General features: G+C 54.4%; 1 protein-coding gene across 4 annotated transcripts in view; it reads left to right on the top strand.

Annotated features, from left to right (window-relative positions):
- RAB11FIP5 (RAB11 family interacting protein 5) overlaps positions 1–26434 on the top strand; it is a 45419-nt gene extending 18985 nt beyond the window's left edge. The window contains exons 3-7 of one of the 4 annotated variants that reach the window (XM_068403357.1): positions 704–1442; positions 13290–15119; positions 15711–15851; positions 21770–21956; positions 22617–26434. In XM_068403357.1, the coding sequence (XP_068259458.1) occupies positions 704–1442; positions 13290–15119; positions 15711–15851; positions 21770–21956; positions 22617–22826 (3107 nt within the window). In that variant the 3' untranslated portion in view covers positions 22827–26434. Of the gene's footprint in view, positions 1–703; positions 1443–13289; positions 15852–21769; positions 21957–22616 lie in introns of all 4 variants that reach the window. The other 3 variants (XM_068403358.1, XM_068403355.1, XM_068403359.1) reach the window with 3 other exon arrangements.

Genomic DNA, 26434 nt, shown 5'->3' with positions numbered 1-26434 from the left:
CTGCTGCCCGGCTGTCTAACGAGACGCCTCCAGCTCGGAGGCAAAGCTGAAGCAGTGACGGGTTCCTCGGTGATTAAAGCAATCTGAGCTCTTGGCGCTCGGCGAGCGGCGATTTGCAAACAAAAAAGGCCCTTGTAGTGAATTAATTCTTGCCGTCCCTTGAAAACAAAATATATAATTAAATGGTTTAATTGGCTGCAGACAGCAAATTCCCATATTGGGTGGGAGTCCCTGGGTACGTGCTGGTGAAGCCGCCCGCGTGATGCCTCTTGGTTTCTGCTGGGTGACGTTCCCGTGCACGGAGGCCCCGGTGTGGCCCCGTCATAAAAGGCTCGTCGTCTTTTATTCCATGCAAACTCTTAAATCACACGGAAGCATGAGCCCTGTAAGTAGCTTCTGGGTAGTTTCTTGCATTTATTATCGATCTCAGATCCTCTCAGACGAGGGGTTTCTCATCTTACAGAGGCTCCTCTCCGGATCCTGCAGTGGGAGGTGATGTGCTTGGGGAGAATATCGTGTATAGCCACATACTTGTGACCCGTGCTTTGCATTTCGAGTGATTTAATTATAATCTGGTAGAGCCTGGGAGGGAGAAAGCCAGTGTGATTTCACAGATCTCTTTGGCCTTTGCAAGTAGAAGACAGCGATGCTCTGAAGTGACTCAGATGACCTCACCTGTGGTTTGTGTTTTATTTCCCCCCAGTGAAAGACTTCTTGCCGTCTCCAAAGCTGACCCACAAGAGAGCGTTCAGTGACGATGTCTCCCAAGTCAGCCCGGTCCTGGAGCCCAAAGCAATCCAAAGCCTGAAGCCAAAGAATGATCCCGTGTCCCGGTCTTCCCTCTGCATCAACGGGAGCCACGTTTACAGCGACGAGCCTGCACCAAAGAGCCCCGTGTCTGTCCCGCAGAGCTCTGCGCCGCTGTCCGTGCCCAGCGTCCCCAGACGGCAGGAGGAGGGTTTCAGCTTCACCCCCCTCCATCCCGACTCCCACGAGGTGCCTTGGGGGGTCAGCAACTTTGAGAGGACGCAGCAGAGAGACGAGCCCAGGTTCATCCCGTCTCCTCCCAGCTTAGTCTTGCAAGAAGAGCTCAAGGTCTCCACGAAAGCCGTCACCCTCAGCAACCACCTGGGCAGAGCCAAGATGGAAGAAAACAGTCGCTTAGAGAACAAGCCGACTCAAGCTGCAGCACCCATGGTCTTCTCCACGGATACGACGAAGGACAAACAACCCGAGGAAACGAGGAAGGAAGAGAAGAAAGGGAAGGGCGGCCTCTTCCACCACGGGGGCAACAAGAGCGACGCGGGGAGCAAAGGCCAGGGGGAGAAAGCGGGGCCCTCGCACGGCTCGTCCGTCCACGCGACAGCGGGGGGAGAGGAGAGGAGTAAAACCAGCGGCTGGTTCGGTTCGAAGGAGCCCAAAGAGTCCCCTCAGAAACCCAGGTCAGTGAAATGTGTTGATGTCTAGGCCATTATCCAGCTGCCCCAGCCTCCTGTCTTCAGCGGCTGCGCTGTTAAATGCTCTCCAGCATCAGCAGAGGGCCGGTCCCCGTTGCTCAGACAAGGTGAAATGCTTCCTTGGTCTTAAATGTCTCAAAGGGAGGGTGATTTTTCCTGGATCCTCCCCTGGCTTCTGCCCCAAACCAACTCCATTTGCCCTCCCAGGCGGTGTTTCCTGCTTGGGGAAGGGAGGGATCCCCTTCATGGCGAGGGAGACGTTTCCCTCTGCAGAGGTGAGGCTCAGCGTGGCCATGCCAAGTGTTGCTGTGGCGTCGAAGTAAAGGATCGTTATCCTTTAATTAGCTAAAAAATCTGCCCTGGCAGTCAGTGTAGGGGGTGGGACATAGTGACATGTAATCTCATTTTTTAAATTTTTTATATTATTATATTCATTATTATATTTTATGTCCCACCCCCCTCTACGTCGCCTGGGGGTGCAGCACTTTGGTAACTTGAGATATTAATAATATTTATGAAGTAACTAATCCCAGCCCTGCTCTTTCCTCTTCCCATCCCACCCCAGCCTTCCCTCCTCCCGATTATGAATCTCTAATTGTTCTTGCTTTGTGTAATGATTCATCCCTCCAAATCCTATATTCCTGGCACACCAAACGTGGTGTTCGTGCTGTTTCTGTGCGGGCTTTATTGTGACAGTGTGTCCCCCACGTCCGTCCCCGTAGCCCCCGGCAGCGGAGCTGGGGTCCAGTGTGGTGTGAGAGGGGGAAAATGGGGTTAAAAGCAGCCAGAGAAAATAACTTGCAGTCGAGAGCTGGTTGAATCTACAGGGTTGATTTATTATAGGGATTTTCTAAACTGGGCTGACTTTAACCTAATTTATTAAGCAGAAGGATTTTAATTCAATCTAAACCTCCTTTAATGAGGAGGGCACTCATGGTTTCTTCAAGCTAACCAGATTCCCACACGGGTTAAACTGCTTTTAAAGTGCTGCTGAGATGTAAGTGAGGGGGTGAGCACATCGCTCCGTGTGGCTTCAGAACAGGGGCAGCCCCAAAAGTCCTCCTCTTCTCACCCCACAAGAAGGTGTCGTGCTCGTAGTGGGGTGAGAAGCTTGTAGTGGTCTTTAAGGCCAACGGGAGGGAAGAACATGCTGCCACCCCCTTCCCCAGGACCGAAGGACTCGTGTCCTTGTTCTCTGTGGCACACGTGGTCCCTTGAGAGGAGCACGTGCTGGGACGGCTGTGGCTGCGCTACTACGTACGGGGCTTTCATTGCCAGGAGACTTGAAACCCCCGTAGGTATTTGGTGTGGTGACCTTATTGCAGTCTACAACTACCTGAAGGGAGGTTGTAGTGAAGTGGGAGTCGGCCTCTTTTCCCGGGCAACCAGCGATAGGACAAGAGGACACAGCCTCAAGCTTGGCCAGGGGAGGTTCAGGTTGGCCATTAGGAAGCATTTCTTCTCAGCAAGGGTCATTAGCCATTGGAAGGGGCTGCCCAGGGAGGTGGTGGAGTCACCATCTCTGGAGGTGTTTAAGAAAAGCCTGGACATGGCACTTAGTCCCATGGTCTAGTTGCCATGGTGGTGTCAGGGCAATGGTTGGACTCGATGATCCCAGAGGGCTCTTCCAACCTGGTTGATTCTGTGATTCTGTGTCACATCCCAGTGCAAAGTTTGTTTCTGGATGAGACTAAAGGTCTGTGATTGAGGAAGGATGGAATATTACCACTCAAGGTTGTTCTTGGGATTTTTTTTCATTTTGCAATAATAAACCTGCTGTTTGATTTTAAGTCCTAGAGTAGAAAAGGTACCATATGAAAAATAAACCCATAAAAAATCCTGCTGGATTCAGGCAGTGACTCCACCAGGCATGAAGGCTGTGAGCCTACGATGTACACGTGTGATGGGAATGGGACATGCAAAGGGCATCTCTGGAGCCTTGTCCTCCATAAACGGGTGAGAAACCTGCGGGTTCCCTCCTGCTTCTGGGAAGGAGGCAGACACGGGCCGTGCCTGCCCCACTCCTCCGATGGACACGGCTGTCTTCACGCCAGCCTGGAGCATCCAACCCAGCAGAGGTGCCCTTAGACACTGCTGGTTTCTAACAACCTTCTGCCTTTTTTTAAACGCCAGCTGCTGGACCCGTTCCCAGCGTTATTCCTCTCCCAGAGGGTTTTCACTCTGTGGGTTTTCTTTTCTTTAATCTACTTCAGAGGTGGTGGAGTCACCATCTCTGGAGGTGTTTAAGAAAAGACTGGACGTGGCACTTAGTGCCATGGTCTAGTTGCCATGGTGGTGTCAGGGCAACGGTTGGACTCGATGATCCCGGGGGTGTCTTCCAACCTGGTTGATTCTGTGATTCTGTGAAGCCAAGCTTTGCTTCGAGTCGGTTTGCTGTGGCACGCAGAGGATCCCGTCCGCAGATGGCTGTCTTGTAAGGAGAAACTTGGATGAGCCATGCGACAGCAGCTCCTCCGGCTGGGGTTTTCTCTCCCAAAAATAGGAATTGCTTTGAAGCAGCACGGGCTGGAGGGAACAAATTCACAGGGGCTCCTTTTGGGGTGTTTATAAGCATCTGATTGGGCTTTAATTGCAGTTTGCAATTTGAAAATGAGAAGTAATGAGCTTAAACTGTAGCAAGGGAGATGTAAGGTAGACATTAGGAGAAGTCTACCGTAGGACTTCTCCTACCTTAGGAGGATGGTGAAGAGCTAGAGCTGCCTGGCTGGGAGGGGAAGCCCAGCGTTGGGGGCTTTGAGGACCAGGGTAGGTGAGCACCTTTGGGGAACATTACAAGAAGCATTTGTCCTAGCGTACGGCCCAGGCTGGGTGGTGGGAGATGGTGACCGAGTCTCATTTGATGCAGAAACGGCCTTGCCATCACCACAGGGAGATGGTCTGTCTCTAGTCTGGCTCTCCTCATTCTTCATTTTTTCTGATCATTAACTACAACGTCATTATCTTCTCAGCAAGGGTCATTGCCATTGGAAGGGGCTGCCCAGGGAGGTGGTGGAGTCACCATCTGTGAGGGGTTTAAGAAAAGACTGGACATGGCACTTAGTGCCATGGTCTAGTTGCCATGGTGGTGTCAGGGCAACGGTTGGACTCGATGATCCCAGAGGGCTCTTCCAACCTGGTTGATTCTGTGATTGTGTGAATCTGTAATTCTGCAGAACTTGAACTTTTCTGATTTTCTTCTCCTTCCTGACGCTCTCCTTGTGGGCCGTGCCACTGATTCAAGTCAAAGCTGTTGAAGAGGTTATTAGGTCTTGATGGTGTCAGGTTGAAGGCGCGCTCTGGTGCCATCTGCATCGCGATAATCAGATGCGTACGGTCCCTCAAGCGTGCGATGGAAGAGTCAGCGGTGCTTATCTGTGGGTGAGCTGTGGGTGTCCATCTGCGTCCGGAGGAGCTATTCAGTTACCAGTGTAACTTCTGGAGCTGCAGATGGATTAACCTTTGCTTTGTGGAGAGAACCGGCCTCTGAATCGAGCAGTTTTAAGACTTTGACTTATCTGCAGAAAGGATTTTCTCCCGCTGCTCTCCTGCCTCTGCAAACGTCAGCTTTGCAGCTCCCATCAGCTGAGCAAGCAGCAGCTTCTCACCTTTTTGCCCACCACGGGTAGGTGAAGTTTCACCTGTAGCCGTCCGTGGGGGAGAGAGCATCAAAAGCAAGACCAAAAAACTCAACGTGTAATTAGCTAAAAGGTCTGTAATTAGAAAGATGCTTTAAGTTAAGGTTTAAATTAGCCTGCAGCTAAGACAAGTTTGGCGCAGCTTCTCTTGAACCACTTGCTCTTGCAAAACCACACCCTGGCTAAAATAAGGAAGCTGCTGACTTTTGGCTGGGTTTAGTTGAGCTTTATAAACAGGTTTTCCGTTCTGCTACGGGTGGTTTTTGCTGAGCCATCGGCAAGCGCACCCTGTGAGCTGCAAACCTCTCCGTGCTCTTACCCGGGGAGAGGGATGGACATTTGTGCCTTCAGCCCTCACTTACACACGTTTATTCGGGGAAACAGGTCCCAAAGGCTGCGCCTTTCAGCCCCTGGCTTTGCTAATCCATGGCAGCCACCGGGCTTTGATACTGGCTTGAAGCAGGAGGAAGATGGTGTTTGCTCTTTGGAGACCTGAATAAAAGACTCTTTGGGGTTTGTTGTTTTTAAGGTTGCGTGGTCAAGGGTTGTATGTGAGGAAGAAGCTCAGCAGGTTTATTTGAGGCGATGCCTGGGGCTAAAACAACTGGTTTAACTATTTTCAGGGTTTCCTACAATGTTATCAGAGCTCCACAGGTCCTGCTTCCTGCAGCGTGAGTTGGGGTGATAAAATGAGGCTGCAGCTCACGCTGGGCAATAGGAAAAAAGAGAAATTGAGCTCTCTCTTGTAAAAATAATTGTATTAGTGCCATTTGCAGGTTAAAGCCCCTTCCCTCTGTTGCTGCTTTCATGGAGGGAAAATGTAAAATCACTCCCCACCTTGGTTGTTACTCCTCTTTCCATAGTCCGTACCGTTATATCCAGCAGTGAGGCCAAATATTAGGAAGAATTTATTTTCAGCAAGGGTCATTAGCCATTGGAAGGGGCTGCCCAGGGAGGTGGTGGAGTCACCATCTCTGGAGGTGTTTAAGAAAAGCCTGGACATGGCACTTAGTGCCATGGTCTAGTTGCCATGGTGGTGTCTGGGCAACGGTTGGACTCGATGATCCCAGAGGTCTCCTCCAACCTGGTTGATTCTGTGATTCTGTGTAATATTGACTGGAATTCCTTGCCCTTCATCATGGAGTCCTACAAAGTACATTTTCTAAACGCTGGAAATGGAAAGAAGGTTTTGGAGGATTGAAGCACGGTCCTGGGACAAGCTGGTGGTGGGGAGCGGCACGGGTGGACCAGGTGAGCTTGTCGATGGGACTGAACACCGATGCGTGGGACAGCCCCCTCCAAAGCAGCGGTACCGGGGGCTTTCAGAGCAGAACCTGGGAGGCTGCAGAGTGTGAGGAAGAGGAGCACCGTGGCGTGAGAACCAGGGCGTCAGGGATAACGGTGGTGCTGCAGATGGAGCCATCAGGATCACAGGTCTTGTATCCACCCCACGCTGCGTTGGGGCAGTCACAGGGTAAAAATCATCAGGGATGGAGCCTGCAGGGGTGAAAAATGGCTCTTAAAATGCCTCTGCCTTCCTGTTGCCTCCTGAGCCTGCCCTTCCCAGGGATGGACATGAAGCAGGATGGTGAATCAGATCCTAAGCTGGCACCAGCTCAGCCCTGCTGAGACAAATCTGCTTTGTAGCTGTGCAGATAGAGCACAGCCCTGCTCCCACCCCTCAAAGCGGGTGTTGGCGTTAGCACTTTGCATCTACCTGGGTTCCTACTGCCCAGATCCTCTCTCTGCTATTTTTTTTTTATTCCTGTGGTTTTGGGGCAAATCTATAAAGCAGGACTTGTCCTTTTTAATTGGGATGACGGGCAGGTGAGGACCAAGGGGAAAGCGAAGTGCTTATTGCACAGGTAGCTGAACCCCTTGCTCTCACCTGCGAAACTGCTATTTAAAAGCAGCGTTTGCATATATTCTCTGACTCCTTCCCACTTGGGTTCCCACCCTGTACAAAACCGTCCCAGGCTGCTGTACCCATCTCTTCCCAGCCCCTTTCTGCACAAACCCTGTCGGTGGGAGGAAATTCCTGATCCCTGCCAGGCTTTGAAGCTGCCGTGGAGGCCTCCAGCACCCCGGTCCTGCTGGTTTTCCACCCTCCCCAGCTGGCTTGGAGCAAGCCCCGGCTGCGTCCTGGCCTCTCTTAGGAATAGTGTAGCCAGCCAGTCTAGGGAAGTGATCGTCCCTCTGTACTCGGCGCTGGTGAGGCCGCATCTTGAATCCTGTGTCCGGTTGTGGGCCCCGCACTGCAAGAAAGATGTTGAGGTGTTGGAGCGAGTCCAGAGGAGGGCGACCAAGCTGGTGAAGGGTCTGGAGGGTCTGACCTATGAGGAACGGCTGAGGGAGCTGGGGGTGTTTAGCCTGGAGAAGAGGAGGCTCAGAGGTGACCTTAGTGCAGTCTACAACTACCTGAAGGGAGGTTGTAGTGAAGTGGGAGTCGGCCTCTTCTCCCAGGCAACTAGCGATAGGACAAGAGGACACAGCCTCAAGCTTTGCCAGGGGAGGTTCAGGTTGGCCATTAGGAAGCATTTCTTCTCAGAAGGGTCATTAGACGTTGGAAGGGGCTGCCCAGGGAGGTGGTGGAGTCACCATCTCTGGAGGGGTTTAAGAAAAGCCTGGACATGACACTTAGTGCCATGGTCTAGTTGCCATGGTGGTGTCAGGGCAATGGTTGGCCTCGATGATCCCAGAGGTCTCTTCCAACCTGGTTGATTCTGTGATTCTGTGACAAGAGGACACAGCCTCAAGCTTCGCCAGGGGAGGTTCAGGTTGGACATTAGGAAGCATTTCTTCTCAGCAAGGGTCATTAACCATTGGAAGGGGCGGCCCAGGGCGGTGGTGGAGTCACCATCTCTGGAGGGGTTTAAGAAAAGCCTGGACATGGCACTTGATGCCATGGTCTAGTTGCCATGGTGGTGTCAGGGCAATGGTTGGACTCGATGATCCCAGAGGTCTCTTCCAACCTGGTTGATTCTGTGATTCTGTGACAAGAGGACACAGCCTCAAGCTTCGCCAGGGGAGGTTCAGGTTGGACATTAGGAAGCATTTCTTCTCAGCAAGGGTCATTAACCATTGGAAGGGGCGGCCCAGGGCGGTGGTGGAGTCACCATCTCTGGAGGGGTTTAAGAAAAGCCTGGACATGGCACTTAGTGCCATGGTCTAGTTGACGTGGTGGTGTCAGGGCAATGGTTGGCCTCGATGATCCCAGAGGTCTCTTCCAACCCGATTGATTCTGTGCTTGGCTACAGGGAAATGGTGCAAAAAGCAGCTCGTAAGTGGTAGGGTCAGGGCGCTCCCCTGGATCCAGCCCTCCTAGGAGGGATTTTCCACTTGAGCTTCAGCGCAGCTCTTAACCTCGGCGCATTATGGCTGGGTTTGAGCTCTGCCCTCCCCAAACTCCTGCTTTTTCAGCACGTGCTGTTTTCTTTTATCTTCACGGTGCAGAGTCACCCACCCTCTTGCAGCTGGGGCTGGTGCTCTGGGACTGCGGAGCTGGGGCGGCTGCTTTCAGCCTGAAATTCAGGCTGCGATCCGTAGGGGAAAAAAAAAACCTCCCTGCATTGAACAAGCTGTTTCAAATAGACTTTCCATCAGGGGGTTGCTCAGCAATATTTTCTTTTCTATCTTTTATTTTTTTCTGCTGAGAGGCTAAAACGCGTCTGTGAAGTGCTGCCAAAGAAATAAATGAGGGCAGGAAGGTACCCGCTATTTATTTTGGCTGGCAGAGCTGGGTGCTGGGGTATGGGAGGAGGAGGAGGAGGGTGAGTCAGCGTTTCAATGCAGCAGATCTTCAACCAGGCTGCTGCAAGCGGAGGTTTCCCTCTAGAGGAATACGCCGTCCTCGGCTCCGCTGAGCGCTTCCAGCATCCTTCATCAGAGAGGGGAAATGGGGCTTTTTGTGGGGTGGGTTGTTCATGGCTGGTAACCAGAACAGGGGATGTTTGTCCCGAGGAAAGGGGTTGAAGGGTGAGGGTGCAACTGGGGCTTTGAAACTCCTGCTGCCAGGAGTTCGTGGCTGAGAGTGGTTTGTGCAGCCCCTGAGCAAGCCCTGGTGGGTCCCAGCAGGAATAATGGGGATGGGCAGTGGGAGGGAAGCTTCAGTGCGGGGGGTTTTGGAGGAGGAAAACTGTAATCCCACAAAAAAAAGATGCATTTAAGTTGTGTCTTATATCTTTAGCTTGGCTTGGGCTGCACGTGTTGGGGGAGGATGATACGGGACCGCTGCCTGGCAAGGGGAGAGGTTTGGGTTCTCCTGCACCAGAGCCAGAGGCTGCATTGCTTCTGGTTTCCTTTCATGTGCACCCACCTTGTTCCCCAGGTGAAGTGCAACCTTCATTTTGCTGCGTCCTGACACCGATGTGTAGGTCACGACGGGCATGGGGCAGTCAGGGGCTTGCTGAAAGCACCATCTCGATTCCTGGTGACCCAGACCATGCTCAGGGCTGGACCAGGTCGCTGGTGTGGCTGAGAGCTGCTCTTTCTCAGCGGGTCCAGCACCCTGTGAGCCCCACCATGACTTGGGGAAGGAAGACAGCATCATCTCGGGTGGGTTTGAAGAGACCTTGAAGCTCCTCTACCTGTGTGTGTGGGGATCAGGGCAATTCGGGTCTCTACCCATCGTGACTGCCTGGGTGAGGGGCTGCTCTGGCATCAGCCATCCCCTGGGGAAGGAACTTCAACCACTCAATCTTCTGGCAGCTGTGAAGGTCGTTAGCAGCGAGTGCTCATTAGGAGCCTGAAGCTGATTAATGCTCTGGAGCCATTTAGTGGTAGAGCCCAGCAGAGCTGGCTGGATCAGACCTTGGTTGCTCTTACTCAGCGCTAGATGCTGTTGAAGCAGAATCATGAATGAGGGATCTTAATCTGGACTAAAACATTAAAGCAAGTGCCGGCAAGAAGGAGCAAGCAGAGGTAGGGCAGTGGCGTGTGGTGTTTGCAGCCACCCTGAGATCGTGGTGTTTCAGGTTGGACCTTGCCACCTTCCTTTTCCAGCTGGAAAGGAACATTTGTCATGCTTTACCCTGTTCCACCACAAATAAGACCCATTTGTGGATCTTGTGGACTCACCCAGCTGGACCTTGGGTCATGGGCAGCTGTGCTCCTCTTCTGGAGAGTGGCTGCTGGTCTCTCAGAGGTGGTTTGTCCCTAAAGGTCCATCACCTTCTCCATGAGCTTCTCCCATCACTTTTCCTGGGGATTTTCTGTGCTCACTGAGAGCTCGAAACACCCAGGAGGAGCTGGGCTGCTCAGTTATCTTCTGTGGAGGTGCGTGCCCAGCTGCCCGCAATGGGGTTTCCACCCTGCTACACGCCGGTGGCCCGAGCGGGGAGAGGACACGGACACGTGGCAGAGCATGGCCGGGCTGTGCAGGGACGGGGACGGGCACCTGCGCCACAGCCACCACTGCTGCTTAGTGACAGCAGGAGAGGGCACCCACGCGCCGTCTCTGCCCGCAGCGCCAAGCGAGCTCCAGGTTTGAGTGGAGATGAAGGTTTTGAGGCTTTTTTTGGTGCGTGAATTACTAGTTCTGCTAAGTAGGGTCTGGTGTCACGTCTGCTGGGCGCTGGGGTTGAGCCCATCGCGCTCGGCCGCTTCCTGTGTGTGTTACCCACCTAAAAACCGGGACGGGGGGACTTTGGTGGCATCGATTGCATAAATGGGCACCTTTCCAAGGTAGCTGCTCAGAAGATGATCATAGAATAGAGTCACAGGACAGTTTGGGTTGGAAGGGACCTTAAAGCCCATCTAGTTCCACCCCCCCTGCCATGGGCAGGGACACCTTCCACCAGACCAGGTTGCTCCAAGCCCCATCCAACCTGGCCTTGAACACTGCCAGGGAGGGGGCAGCCACAGCTTCTCTGGGCAGCCTGGGCCAGGGTCTCACCACCCTCACAGCAAAGAATTTCTTCCTCACATCTCATCTCAATCTCCCCTCTTGCAGTTTAAAACCATTCCCCCTCGTCCTGTCACTCCACGCCCTTGTAAAAAGCCCCTCTCCAGCTTTCCTGTAGCCCTTTCAGGTACTGGAAGGTGCTAGAAGGTCTCCCCGGAGCCTTCTCTTCTCCAGGCTGAACAGCCCCAACTCTCTCAGCCTGTCTCCAGAGCAGAGGGGCTCCAGCCCTCTGAGCATCTTCATGGCCCCGTGAGAGGGGCTTTGAAGCTGCCAGGAGTGGGGAGAAGCGGGTCCTTCCCCGCTGCTGCAGCGTGCGCTGGCTCCTGCCCGTCCGTGCGTCACTCGTGGTCCAAGGCGCAGTAACCCTGCCTGCTTTAAAAACAACCGGTGCTGACTGCGCCTTCACCCGTCGTTAACTTTTGCCTCAAGGTGGCATTTTTGTGCTTTAAAATGTCTTAAGGCTTTTTGTGACGTCCATCATAACAGAAGAAAATAGTTGTCCAAGCGACTTTGCCACTTGACAGCGCATTGACCGTGATCTTCCAGCACGGGCTGTGGTCCCTGCCAGCAGCTCGGGTGAGGCAGGGAAATACTCTGATGTACCCTTAGGGCTGGACATACCCTGTGCATTTTGGCAAAGCAATTACTTCATTAATTCCTCGTTAAACTTTGCGATGCCCAGTGCTGGCTGATCGATGTCCGTATTTCTCCCAAACCAAGACTGGGATCTCTTTGAAGCTCAGCTGTCGTGGCTGATGCCGAAGTGATGCCACCAGCTCAGTTATGGGGCAGCTCAGCCGCATGTGTCGGTGCTGGGTGCTCCCATCCTGGGGACGGGGTTGCTCCTGGCAGGGGTGAGTGAAGGGGACGAGGGCTCAGGAGGAGGGAAGGGGAGGTTCAGGTTGGACATTAGGAAGCATTTCTTCTCAGCAAGGGTCATTAGCCATTGGAAGGGGCTGCCCAGGGAGGTGGTGGAGTCACCATCTCTGGAGGTGTTTAAGGAAAGCCTGGACATGGCACTTAGTGCCATGGTCTAGTTGCCATGGTGGTGTCAGGGCAATGGTTGGACTCGATGATCCCAGAGGTCTCTTCCAACCTGGTTGATTCTGTGATTCTGTGAGGGGGTGCGGTTGGGGCATGGGGTGTCCACACCACACCCTTGGTGATGTGGAAACCTCCCAGATGGCCAGCCCAGCCTGGCGAGGCTTCCTTGGGGGTGGCGATGCTCATTGCTGGAGGAGTTCCCAAAGGAAGATCCATGAGATCCCACAGAAAGGTCCGTGTAGTCTCTCTTGAAAAGGCAGCAAAGAACTGGCCGCCTCGGGGCGAGGTGGAGGAGGAGTCTGGCAGTCTGTATTCGAGATGTGCTGAATCCCTTCCTCCTCCTTGAGGTCCCACGTGGGGGGTCAGGCACCTCGGGGACCTCAGGCCAGAAGGGACGTGACAAAGGGTGGGCAGAGAGGCTGGGCAGAGTCAAGAGCGGAGCCAGGGCCACATCCTGCCCACGTGCTCCTGCTCGCCTCTTGGTCCTTGGCTGCTCCCCTCCCTCCTGTGTGAGAGGGACCACCGCGGCCGCTGTCATCCTGGTGTGGTGCCAAACAAGTAACGAGGCACTGGGGTAAGCTGGGAAAGACTCACCAAGTCTGGCTCAAGTAATCCTGGCCTAAGAGCCCAGCCCGGCTTCTCATGCACACCCTGGGTACGCACCGGCGTCAGGACAAAATATCAGCCGAGCCCTTGGGCTGCAGGAGGTGGGAAAACCCTCTGGGGCTCCTGAGTCTTAGGGCTGTGAAGGCAGCAAGGGGGACTTTAGAGGACTGTTGTAGAAGGGCTGCCCTCTCCTTTTAGCCGTGCATGCCCTTTCCACGCCTTGACTCCTCCATAATCATCGCTCTGCCTAACACGAGGGACGAGAATGTGTTTGATCGTTGCATTGCTTTGAACCGGAGCGTATGTGGTGTGTGTGGTGTATGCTTACGGCACTGTCACAGCATTAACCAGGAGGACTGTTTTGTCTTCCCTCCACAGCCTGGAAGTGTCTCCTCAGGCAGAAACCAGCTCAGATGCTCCTTCTCATTTTCCTCCCTGCTCCCCTGCCCCGTTCCCTCCTGCCGCTGTAGCCCATCTCGCTAGCATGCCAAGCTCTAACCTCTCTCCCGCTCTTGGAGACAGTCAGTCTGGATGCTTGTCCCCTACCAACCCATTCCTCAACTCCCTGCAGAGCAATCCCTTCTTTGAGGACCTCCTCGCTGACCAGGTACTAAATTCTCCTTCACCTACTCACTTTTTCTCTAGTTTCCCGTCTGGGCCGCATGCTTCAACAGAGATCGCTGGGAGCTTTTATTCCTCTGAGGATTGCAGCCCCTCTGCCTCCCTAAGACATAAAGACCCAGAGAGGGAGTCTCCAGCCAAAAGCGTTGGTGTCCCCGTTCCAGAAACTACTCCCCCATCGCAAGGAGACCTTCCTCCTCCGGATGAGAATCCCACCGTCCCTCCTCCCCTCTCGGAGTGGGACGACACCTTCGATGCCTTTGCGACCAGCAGACTCAAACCAGAACTGAAGAAGGAAAACTTCTTCTCGTCGGTGGCGGCGGAGGGCATGGCTTTCATCGACGATCCCGACGCCGCCAGCCCAACAGAAAGATCAGCCGAGAAGGGGACAAAGGGATTTGAAAAGGCTGATTCCCAGATCAGTGAAATGCCCACGACTCTACGGTCTTGGACAAATTTCTCCGGTTTAGACGTGGGAGCAAACTTGGTGAGCACAACGCAGGAAGCGACGGTGATAGAGGATGTGCTGAGCCCGGTGTCCGTGGGGTCCATGGGAAGGAGGAAGAGCAGCACGCCTACGGTTTGGGCAGCCGCGTTCGCGTCGGGAAATCCAGGGGAGAAAGAGGCTTCGCCACGGCTGAGTGCTGAGAACAGCGCTAGAGAGGAGGGGGCCAGCAATGAGGAGGAACCCTCTAGTGCAGGGACAAACGGGTGGATGACCATAGCCACCGAAACAGCTCCTGACCCGTCGGAGAGCGCCCAGAGCGTGGCTGGGCAGGAGCGCGGGGGGCAGGAGAGCGCGTTTGGCCCGCAGCCAGCCTTCCTCGGCGAAGGAGCCTTCGAAGCCAAGAGCGGGGCTCGTGCTGCCGTTTGCGTGTTGCCCAGAAGCGCCTTCGCCCCCGAGCCCGTCTCCGAAACCCTGCCAGGCAGCAACGTGGCGGCCGTGCCCCCGCGGGTGCTTGCAGATGTGGCAGCGCGACGGTTCCCCGTGGCCCCCGAGCCAGGGACGGAGCCCCAGGGTGCTGGTAGCAAGGAGGAAGCGTTCGACATACGAACTTCAGTCTACCGGCTCCAGGCCAGCATGCGGCTGGAGGCCAGCGAGAGCCGTGTCAGACTCAGCTCCGACATCCGCGAGAGGCACGTGGTCCTCTCTCCGTGGACAGGTACCCGAGAGAGGGAGGAGATGGCAGCCGGCCCGGCCGCGCCGCCCCCCAAACCTCCGAGGTGGTTCGCTGCCACGGGCAGCGGAGGGAACGGCGAGGAGGAGGATGCTTGCGACCCGCAGCCGAGGCAGCGAGGCAGCCAGGAGCGATGGGAAGACGTGGAGGGCCCGAAGGCAGATGTGGAGCTGCCAAGGAGCAGTCTGAGCAGCGAGCCCTCTGTCCCGGCGTCTCCCAGCCCGCCCGCACCGGGAGTGGACGTAGCTGAAGCTGGGAGCGAGTTCCCTGTCTCTAAGGATGCCGAACCTGCCACTGTGGACTCAGCAGCTGATGTGGAGGCGAAAGCTAGCGAGCTGGCAAGAGGGGACACCTCCCTGGGGGAAGAGCAGTCAGAGACGAATGAGACGGATGCGGCTGAGCAGTTTGAGACTTGCCCGTCGAAGTTCCCCCTAGATGGGTTAGGCCAGTCGGGTGCTAAGGAGAGCTGGAGCCAGGCAGGTTTATCCCCTCTGCTGGGGGCCACCGACGGTGCCAAGGGGGAGATGGCCTCGCAACAGGAGCTGTTCCCCGAGGAGCTCAGTATGTCGGGACTAAACCCACCTTCCAAGCTAGACCCGGGCCAGCCGGAACTCTTCTGGACAGCTCTGGAAGAGCAGGAGGCAGCCGGTCACCCCACGGTGGCACGACCCCAAAGGTTAGCGCGTGGGGAGAGTCCAGCCCAGCCGGAGCCGGCGTGGGGCGATGGTGAGGGGCAGCACGGCCCCGCTGGGCAAGCGGGAGGCCAGCCCGAGCCCTGCACCCCCGTGGCAGCGGCCGGCCCTCCCCGGGAGGCAGAGCAGGGCAGACCCCCCGCCGGCGAGCCCAAGGGGCCGCGGCGCCGGTGCTCGGCAGACAGCAGGATAGACTTCAAGAAGGCCGATTTCTGGAAGCCAGATAGGGCGGAGGAGAGGCACGAGCAGGACGCTTCAGCCCCAAGAAACCCCTTTGCTCTGGCACTCATCCCAAAGGTCCCAAGCAATCCCTTTGTGGAGAAGCCACCAGACCCCCTCCCTGTTCAAGCCGTGCTGCCCGAAAGGCTCGGTCAGGGAGGCTTCAGCTTCACCGACCTCCCCGAGGAAGCCCTTGGGCAAGGCTTCCAGCCCACTAACCTCCCCGGGGCCCCGCTAGGCAAGCCTCCTTTCCTGCATGACAGCCAGCCCTTGGCCTTCTCCACCCCTTTCCTTATGGCTGCAACTAACCCTAAACAGTTTGATTTCCCTTCCCCTGTCGCGTGCCCCGCGAGCAGCGGGGTCCCTGCCGCCACCAGCCGCGCAGCCGCCCAGCCCTGCCCTTTGCCGCAGTCCGGTGACACACAAGCTTCAGCGCTCGTGGTTTTGCCCAGGGAGACACAGCCAGCTGAGAAGCCCTTTTTCCAGCAGACGACCAGGTGAGCACTCCGGGGAAGGCGAAGGGTGTGTATTTGGTCGAGGTGAACCCTGTCTCCCTTCTGCTCTTATCGGGGGGCCGATAAGTAGACCCCGGCTCAGTGTCAGCAGCTCATGGTTGAGCTGACTCCAAGGAGGCCACTCCACGTGTTGCTGCAAGCCCTCTTCCCTCACCTTCCCGTGGTCCCAGAGAGCCCAGCTTGAACAGCTTGAAGCCTTGGCTCTGTCAGGTCACGGTGGGGAATGGCCCCTGGTGTCCTGTGCTTGCCCTAAACTAGGGCAAACACTTTGACTCATCCAAGACCTGCCCCAGCTGAAAATTCAGCCACAGCAGAATTGCATCCGCATTTCGCTCGGTGCTAATTTTGTCTTCATCATCTTCCCTGTGCTTGCAAAAAAGGTGCCTTTTTCCATGTCTGCCAGGAGAGCTTCCACCTGTTAATGCTCTCATGAGTTCCTTCATGGCATGTGTGCAGCTGCCGCCCCTTCCCTTTTCATTAATTCAGCTTTGGTCTCTTTTCTTTTTAAACGACCATCAGGTACTAAAAACCTTCTTGTCTCCATAGCAAAAAAAAACTAGTTTCACCAGGGTGGTGAAACTCTCCCCTCCTGCTTGCCAAGACGCCCGTTGGTTGTGAAGCAAGTGGGACTGAGCCTTGAGGACAGCGGGAAGGGCAGGGGGGTATCGTGGCTGTGCAGGGGAAGGAAGGGGCTGTTCCTCCTCCCAGGACACTCTTGGGCTTGTAGAAATGCCGTGAAGCAAAGAAAGGTGCTGGGTTTAGGGCATGGAGGCTTGCTCTGTGTCCTTCAGTTCATCTAGTTTTCCTGGTGCACCTTCCCCTGGTCTGCCTGGGCAGGAGAGGATTGTCCTGGGCAAGGACAATCAAGGATTAAGCACAGTTTACATGGGGACCTGGGTCTTCTCAGTGATTTCTTTGATCAGCCTCACTTGTGCGACAGAAGGCGATGGTCATGCCCCTGTGGAGAGAGAGGGCAGGAGGATGAACTTAGCTGAGCTCCAGCCCTTCTGCATGGGGATGCCTCCTTGGCTCAAGCGTGGGTTTGATGGGCAAAATGACCTCGGGAGCAAAGAACAGCAAGAGATGGGTCTGTTAGGGGATTTTTTTTCCTTAATTTATTGAGGCCAGATCCTCAAATCATTCTTAATTGGATTATTCCTCCTCCAACAGATAACCTTGTTAAAATCTGCAGATAGCAGGTGTACAGCAACCTCCTGAATTGTGGTGGTGGTAATGTTTCATGGAAAGAGAAGTGTCCTGTGATCCCAAAGGGTAACATGAGGCAATGAGAGAAGTGTAGGCCCAGGACCCTCTTTGTCGATTGTAGGTGCTTGCAGTCATCTTCAGGCTTGACTGCGCATCCATGACTGGCTCATGGGAGGAACGTGGGCTTGGACCTAAGAGCTGGTCGTCATATCAGTGCTGGCTTCTGTCGTGAGACACGTCTGAGAAGTCCTTGAACGTCTCTGCTCTGGTTTCTCTGCCTGTAAAACGCGGATGGTTTGGATATTTGCTGCTGTGATTCCAGAAGGTCTCTGTGGAAGGCTCTGAGGACCTGCACTACTTTATAAGGTTGGGGTGATGTGACTGTCATGTGGGGAGAGAGGCAAGGTGGAAAGACCTTTTTCCAGGTCCTTGTGGTGATGCTTGCCTTTCCTAGAAGCATCTCCTGTTAGGCTGGTCAGTGGCACATGGAAAAAGAAAAGATAGGGTAGAAAAGAGGTGGAAGGAAAGAGGAAAGGCTTCAAACTTGGAACAGGCATTAAGGCTTAGCTGGGACAAAAGTGTCTTTCTCCTCCAGCAGCTAAAGGAGGAGCTGGTACCTGGTGTGGATTATGGAGAGTCTGGTGTGCTGGGGTTAGGTGACCTCCTCGGGAGGGATGGAACCTGGGTGTGGGGACTCCTGTCCTCTTCCCGGGTGGCCAGAGTGGCTCTCTGCTGGTCATCTTGTTCGAGATGGCAAGTCGTGGTAGACCTGTATATCTGAGTGACACCAGCACCTCCCGCCTCGTCTGGCTGGGGCACCGCCTGGTCACAGTGAGCTGGGAGGTTGTGCCCTCCTGGAACAGCTTCTTGTGTGCCAGATTTGAAGATGCAGATGGGGAATTCAGAGTCCAGAAGAGCACGTGTTGGGATTGCATTTGCAGATCCTTCCCTGCTCTCCTGCAGCGAGGGCTCTCGCCATGAAGCTGTTGCCATGGGGTAAGGTGGGTGCTTGGAGCATCAGTCGCAACACTCAAGTGTACGGAGGCTCCCCTTTGTGCCCCTGGGGAAGGGCAGGGTGGTGCCTTCACCACTGGGAAGCTGTCTCTGGTCACATCCCCTGGTACAGGTGGGACCTAAAGGACAGTTTGGGGACTCCATTGCCTTGAGGAGCCCAGCAGTTGTGCGGCTCCTTCCCCATCCATCAGGAATTGACTATTTCAGCATGTCATGGCACTTGCAGGTGACAGGACTGGGGATGTCACAGGTGCCAGGGTGATATTGGCACACGCTGCTTTGTGCCTTCCCCATGTCAAGCAGAATCGTCCTCTTCTGAAAATGAGGTTTCAGGTGAAATCATGTGCCAGTCTTTGCGATCTGAATGTAATCCTTGTGGAGCCCTTGGAGCTCGCAGAGTGGCTTGCCACGTCCACGGATGGACCTGGGAGAAGAGTTGCTGATCCCGAGCTCAGCCATTCCCTTTCCTCCCCTGGACCCTTTCTCCACGGAGGTCTGGCCCTCAGGTGCTGTGTGCTGCTGCAGGCACAGCAGTTTATCCACGAGAGACTGATTCCCTGGGATTTGTTGTCTTGTTCTCTGCAAGAAGCGTTTTAATGGGTTGATAAAGACTTAATTTCTGAGTTGCTGGAGAGAACCCCCCCCAGTTTGTCACCACGCTCAGCAGTGACCTCGGGAGCACCGGTGAAAGCTGTGCTGTGACACAGCAAGGCTTGCTCAGAGCGAGGGGCCAGGGCTGGGCCGCTGTCACCCCAAGATGGTTCATCTTGAACGTGTTAAGCTTCATCCTAGACTTACGTCCCCTTGGAGGTGCAGTAGTAGGATTAGGCAGGCTGTTGGGCGAGCAACTAATTTGACTCTCAAGTTCACAGTCATGGACCAGCGGATGGGAACACGTCCAGCTTCTCGGCAGATCCATCAGGACTTCAGACGTGGCTGTGAGGCATGAAGCAACCTCTGCTCCCCTGGAAGTACCCGGTGCCCACTGTCCCGGGGTGGGACACAGGTGGAGGAATGCCTCCTGCTTTCGGAGCCTCTCCAAGTGACAAGCCCATGCTCTGCTCAGCAGGAGCCCTACATCCCCAACCCCCTCAGCAAGAAGGAATGGGACCGTGATTTTTTTTTAAAAAATACCTTTTCCAGCTCTGCAGAAATTGTGTCCCCACTGGCAATGGGGCTGAAAGCTGCCTGGGACCAGACTTGCAGTGGGAAATGTTCCCCTGCTTTCAAAATGCACCCAAGTTGGCATCCCAAGGCTGGTTTCCATTCTGTAGGGTGGCCTTGGTAAGTTTGGTCCAAAAGAGATCCCCTCAGAGGTTTAAAATGGTTTGAGTGTTCGTGATATATACTGAATCCTGTGTCCAGTTCTGGGCCCCGCACTTCAAGAAAGATGTTGAGGTGTTGGAGCGAGTCCAGAGGAGGGCGACCAAGCTGGTGAAGGGTCTGGAAGGTCTGACCTCCGAGGAACGGCTGAGGGAGCTGGGGGTGTTTAGCGTGGAGAAGAGGAGGCTCAGAGGTGACCTTAGTGCAGTCTACAACTACCTGAAGGGAGGTTGTAGTGAAGTGGGAGTCGGCCTCTTCTCCCGGGCAACTAGTGATAGGACAAGAGGACACAGCCTCAAGCTTGGCCAGGGGAGGTTCAGGTTGGCCATTAGGAAGCATTTCTTCTCAGCAAGGGTCATTAGCCATTGGAAGGGGCTGCCCAGGGAGGTGGTGGAGTCACCATCTCTGATGTGTTTAAGAAAAGACTGGACATGGCACTTAGTGCCCTGGTCTAGTTGACATGGTGGTGTCAGGGCAATGGTTGGACTCGATGATCCCAGAGGGCTCTTCCAACCTGGTTGATTCTGTGATTCTGTGACGGCTGCCTGGCACCCTGCAGACCTCTTAGGGCTGTCAGTCTCCTGCTTCTGCAGCTGCACTCTGGTCCTAGTCTCTGCCCTGGCTGTGGGGATGAGTGAGGTGATGGTGGCCTTTGGGGCTGCGGACCTTCAGATCTGGCTGTGCTGAGCAGTCCTGGAGGCTCCCCAGCTGCTCTCCTTCCCACACACTGTTTTGAGGAATGGTGGAAGTCCTGCAGTGGCACTAGAACTGTCTTCCCCAGATCTTGCAGTGAACCATGCTCATTTTGGGCTAGGAAGGAGGCTAGCAGCAGGTCAGGCAAGAAAAGTTGTTACTGCTGGTTTTTTAAAGGACTTGGGAAGGAGGAATCTTCCAGGACCAGTGCACGGCCTCTGCTGGTTCACCCTCACCCCATCTTACGTCGTAACAAAGGGACGATGCTGGATCGCTTGGAGCGCAGTATCAGGGTGTTTGCAGCTCTGCTGGTGAAGGGTTTAGTCCAGGGTGGAGAGTGCTTGAGGCTGACGTCCAGAAGAGCGACTTCTCCAACCCCTGGCACTGTCAGGGGACTCCCACTCAGGTTTGTGGGATCCCTCTCCATCCTTTCAAGGTGTCCAGGAACCCCTGGCTCTGTCCATGCGCTTGGACAGCTCTGACAAGGGGGGTTGATCTTCTGGCTTGTTGGAGCTGGTCAGTGGCTACCATTGCTGTCCTCTCCTAGCAAATGGATGACAGGAGGCATCGTGGTCGAAGAGGACTTCTAGACATGCCCTGCCTGCACAACGGGGAGATTGCTTGGTACATCCTGATCCCGTCACCACTGACAAGGCATGAGGACACCAGCCTTGAGCACTTGGGCCATCACCTCCTCCCACAGCTCGTCCTACCACACCCTGAGGTTCCCATTTGTAAAGAGACTGCACTTGGCTGCCTTGCTTGAGAGCTCCTGCGAGCAGGACGTCCCCCAGCAATTGGGATTATCACCCTGCTGCATCTGAGGAGTGCAGAGGCTTTGTGGAGCTCCTGGGTAGATTTTCAGATCTTTTTCATCCCAAATAGGGTGCACGGGTCTGCGTGTTCCTTGCAGGAAGGTAGCATCAGGTCACTTCTCTTTCCATCACGCTGAAAAGCAAACACACATTGTTTAAACCCAGAAACAATCTTTTGGGTGAAGAATGAGGCAAAAAGAAATGAAAATAATTCCTCCATAACTGACAAAGAAGGTGCATTCAGACCCTGTCTCCTCATCCTCCCTTTTGGCTGGTGGAGGGGGGCAAATTCTGTGGTGTCTCCCAGGCGGGTGGAGTCCAGCTCTGGGGCTGAGGCAGTGCAGGAGCTGATGCACAGCTGGTGCAGGAGCATCCCTGAAGCATCAGTGGTAACCCCAGATACTCATCTGGGGGCTCTGGGGCAGCAAAATGCCCCTCTGGGCAGCAGATGTAGCAGCTTGGACCTGGGTTAAATTTCCCCAGCGGTGCCAACGCGTGGCAGCCGGGAGATTCGACCCCCAGCACTCGCAGCGTGGACCAAGGAGCGAGGGTGTGGGCATGGGGGCCTGTTCTGTGTCTCAGCTGAACACGTCTCCTGGGGCTCCTTATCTCATCTCTGGGAGGAAACAGTGCTGGAGGGTGCTGTGGGCTGCCTGCTCTGCAGGACACCGGCTCTCCTCTGTCTTCTCCGAGCAGGTGAGCTTTGAGCAACACCAGAGGATTTAGCTGTGTGGAGCTGACGAAATTTGATAAGAGGGTCCCACCCCCGTAAAAACCATAGGGAGAGCCAGCAGCGTCGCTCCCCAGCTCAGCAGGGTGTTAACGGTCCAACCTCCTTGTTCTCCTTAGTCCTCACCCAGTGAAGCCCATCAGCGCCGCGGTGCAAGAGGTCTCCAGCGAGAAGAAGCAGCAGCACAGGTCCAGCCTGACGACTGCTCTGAGCAATGGCCTGGAGAAGCTGAAGACGGTCACCACGAGCAGCGTCCAGCCCGTGGCCCCATCCTCTCACCCAGAGAAAACGGACTCGAAGTTAAAGGTAGGAACCTACCACTGAGGTGAGAGCTGTGTCCCCACCTCCTTGAGATGTTCTGTCGTTGGTGACAGAGGTGCAGAAAACTGGTGGTGGAGGAGGTAGAACAGCAAGAGCAGAACCATGTGTATTAACCCCTGTCGCTGGCCTCTCTTCCTCCATGACCTGGACTCTGGACCTTCTCACCCCATCATTCTTCTCCCATTGCTTGCTTTGGTCTGGGGTTTTTATTGTGCCGTGTGTGAGCGAATGCCTGGTTATCCCCAAGACATGAAAGGTGGAGGATGTGAGAGCTGCCTGATGGAAGGCCTGAAGGGTTTTTCCTCCTGATGGAGGCAGAGGGAAGGTGCTTCCTGGAGTCTTGCTCCAATGCCGTCTGCCTGGCTGTATTTCACACGCTGGCAGGTTGAGGCAAGCGAGATACCTGTGTGATACCCCTGAGGGCACAGTCTCACGGGGTTGGGGTTGCCTTCTCCTTCCCTGTGTCTACTGCCGCTCTGTTTGCCTCCCAACTTGACATGTAAAATGCTGCTGCTGGGGTTCACATGGGTGGACTCCCCCAGGACTTTCATCCTCTGGGAGCTCCTGAGGGGTCTTTCGGCTCTTAATTCTCTTCTCACTGAATTCATTTGACTCACTGAATGTTCCTCTTGGTTTCTACCACAGGATCCCACCATACTGGACCAGTCAGCCAAGTATTATCACTTGACCCACGATGAACTCATCCAGCTCCTGCTGCAGAGAGAGAAGGAGCTGAGCAAGAAAGAGGAGCACATCCAGGAACTGGAGAACTACATTGACCAGCTGCTGGTGCGCATCATGGAAGAGTCTCCCACACTCCTCCAGATCCCGCTGGGGGAAAGCAAGACCAAGTAACCTCTCCCCAAGAGACCAGCACCACTTGCCTAGAGCACTTCTCCAATAAATACGCTGCAAACATCCCTGCACTCCCCCCTCCTCTTACAAGAGGGCTCCAGTGGCTTCTGTTCGCAGAGTTTAGCAGGAAAAGTTATCTGCTCCTTCCCAGCCCAAGCTTATCCCAGCTCTGGCTCCAGGGACCTATAGGGTGGTGGGCTGTCATCCACCCTATGGGGAGGAGCAGAGCCCTCCACATGAGGCAGATGCCTCCTTAGGTTCCTGTCGTCGTGACCAAGTGGCCTCTTCTCAGGCATTTATCCTGCCAATGCTTTAAGTGGTCCACGGACATTTGAGAGCTAGAAACCAACCACCTCGCCCATGTCTTCCTCCTGCTACTGCTGCTCTGCTGCCCACACTCTTCCACGTCTCTTTTCTCTGAAGCTGATGGATGGTGTTAAGTTGGTTGATGACATCGAGGATGCTTAAGCTCAGGAAGGGTCTACCAGCGTGTTGCTGTCTGCTGAGCCTGCTGGGCAGGGCAGCTTGGGGAGGGGGCTGCTCTTGGATGCCTCTTTCCCTTCCTGCCCCATATGTTGTACCACCAGATGAAGGGTCTCCATCTGAAGAGCCAGCTCCAAGTTGTGCCAGTACCTGACTGTACGGGAGATGCTACACAAAGTGCTGGAGTGGGAGGTCATGAAGGACTCAAGCCAACGTCACTGCCTGATGGCGAGCGGTGTCGGTTCCTTCGCTCTGTGCACGCAGAGTCGTGATGCTCCCTCAGTGACCCGGCTCCCAACTGACCTCCCAGTGTGGGAGAAGGGCCAGTGATGGTTTGTGCCCCATCAGGACTGCAGGAGATCTTCTCTCACACCACCCCACCCGGCACCAGCGTGCCTTGGGGGGCACTCCTGTGTGTATAAACCACAGCTGAATTGCCTACTCAGTATTACACTCCCCTTCCCTGCATCCACAGGAATTGCTTTCCCCCACCACTGACTTTGCGTCACCTTTCTCCACGCAACAGGAAAATGCCATCGGGACCGAAGCTCCTGTGCAGAGAAGGATGCCTGACTGCCTGGCCACCTCTATGCATGCCACCCTGCCAGGTCAGGCGCCTGGCAGACACGCTCCATCAAAGCCAGCAGTTCAGTCATCGTCGCAGACCCCCTTCACGCTGGTATTGGTACCAAACACAGCGCGGATTGTAGCGCATCCACACGCCTGCGTCACGTCTGTGGTGGCTTGGGGCCACCCTTGGGCGTTGCAGGCAGCTCTCTCAGGAGCTGGATGCTTCTTGCTGCTAACTGTTGAGTCACCATCTCAAAGCCTCTGATTTAACAACCGTAGATGTTAGCCTGAGGCTGGGCAGTGATGCTCCTGGCTTTTCATTTGGAGACACCATGGAAGGGTATGGAAAGGATGTTGCTCCCTCTCTCATTCTACCAGAATTTTGGCTAGAGAAGGTGCCCATGCAGGCAGAGGGTCAGTTGGCGTGGGACGAGCTGTCTTGACATACAAGGCATCTTCTTCCTCCTGTAGATCTCCCAAAGTTACTTGATTTTTTTTTTTTTTTAAAACCTTCATATTCTTTTCTCCTTATTTGCTTCAACGTACACCATGACTCCGCAAAGTCGTGCCTTTTGCAATACAGTAGCAGTTTCCTGCCAAAAAAGGCTCTGAAATCCCATTCTCAGTTCAGCACAACCCCGTCCTGAGCAGCTTTTCTCTTTGCCTGCTACCCCGGCGTAGGAGAGTTTAATTTAAACGCCCACCCCTGGGCGCAGGTTGCTTTTGGTCTGTGGCAGCAGTTCTCAGGTGACATGGGAGGTCGAGATCTTGAGATGACACCAGGGGGAAGAGCAGGTCAAATGTTCCAAGACAAAATCCAGCTGGATAAAGAGAGTGTTGGGTCATGCTCGAAGGCTGAGGTGGATAGAAGCAGGGGTAAGGCTGTCAGCTGGAAAGGAGGTTTGGTGTTGCTGTCACTGGTGATGTTTGGTCCTATCTAGCCTGTAGACCGTGGTGTGAGGAGGAGGAGTTGTTACCTGGGAAGATACCGGTCACGAGCCTTTAGTTCCTACCTGCCTTCACCCCTAGTAGGAAGTAATCTGGGGTTTGGCACTTCTCTACTTACATCTTCATGTTTCTTCTCCCATGTGGGGACTTTGTTTCTGGTGTAAGACATGAGGGTCTGAGGGAAGGTGTTTCTCCTTATAGACAGGTACCAGAAACCTCTCTCTGCCTGTATAATCAAAAGATCCCACAGCCTGAGAGCTGGGTCCCTCTCTGGGTGCGTATCTCTCGGGGAGAAGCTCTCCCTTTTATCTGAAAGCGGGCAGGGAGGAGCTGCAGACAGCTAGGAAGCAGCGCAGTGTCAGAAGAGCGGCGTGGGGTGGGAAGGAGGGCAGGGATGCTGGTGAAGGCTTATGCCAGGTGGGTGTTAGTAAGAGGGAGGTGTAGAGCAGAAATCTCACGCTGCCTCTCCACTCCCTGACACACACACGTGCCAACGTTTGTAAGGCTCCCACTGCTCCCTGCCTTCTCCCCCTCCTCTTCCATCACGTTTCATCCCCTCTCTAATCCCCCCTCTGCCTTAGCTCTGCCTTTTTTTCCCTCTCCAAAGCCTGAATGTTTTGCACTCAAATAAATAAAGCAAATCTCAGAGCTACGACAGGCTGTACCAGGCGTACGGCCTCCTCAGCAATACATGCTTCCTCCTGTGAAGTCCAGAAGTTTCTCCAAACGATGACTTGTGCTTAGGAAAAGGCGTCTTAAAGATGCTTCTGGCTTCGTTCTCTGTTTTCCCACCCTGCTGTCCTGCAAATGTGTTTTTTTTTCCCCCCCACCGCAGTTTTTATTCTCTTCATAAGAGCCAGTGGCTGCACCACCCAACAGCACTGAAGCAGGAGGCTGGATAAGTTTTGTGTTAAACCCCTAAGTTAGAGGGAGCTGGTTCTGAGGACATAAATGTTCTCTTGTAGAGGGGGAATGAGAAAAAAGAAGTGGGGGAAATGTTCTCAAGTTGGTCATGTCCCAAATCTCCGTGTTTAGTGATTTATTTGCCCAAACAGGGCGGCGAGCAGCACTCGTGGTCAGTGTGCAGGGGAAGACCCCGAGGTTTTGCTCCTCTGTCCTTCTCTTTCCACACTCAAGCTGTTTCCCAAGGTCTTCCGCAGGGTGCTGTTGCTCGCAGCTGTGCTCTGCTTTTGTTGTCAGCCCACAAATGGGTTTTCTTGCTTTTAAAGATTTATTTTTCGCCTTGACTTGGCCCTTCTGGCCCAGAGTCATGGGCCAGAGGAACCGCCAAGGTTTATCCTTAAACTGGAACAAACCTGAAGGGTTGTGGATACCGACACGTCGCGTAGACTCAGCCTTACGACTTGTCTGTGAAGAAACAGCCGTGTGTTTTGTGTTATAAACGTGGGGTGGGAAAACACCCCAAAAGGGGAGAGAGAAGCGTCGGGGGGTTTTTGGAGTTGTTGATTTCCCTGTACTTCACGTACGCAGGAAGTGGGTTCTGTGTGTTTCATGTTTTAATAGTTGCAACTAATGTTTATAAAGAGCTTGTTATTTACGTTTTAAGCACTTTAAAAAAAAAATAAAAGTTGTTCAAGCTGTTCCTA

This window comes from Nyctibius grandis, chromosome 6, assembly GCF_013368605.1.
Source record: "Nyctibius grandis isolate bNycGra1 chromosome 6, bNycGra1.pri, whole genome shotgun sequence".
Classification (NCBI taxonomy): domain Eukaryota; kingdom Metazoa; phylum Chordata; class Aves; order Nyctibiiformes; family Nyctibiidae; genus Nyctibius; species Nyctibius grandis.
The sequence above is the reverse complement of the archived record's forward strand: the minus strand, read 5'-3'. Positions and strand labels throughout refer to the sequence as shown.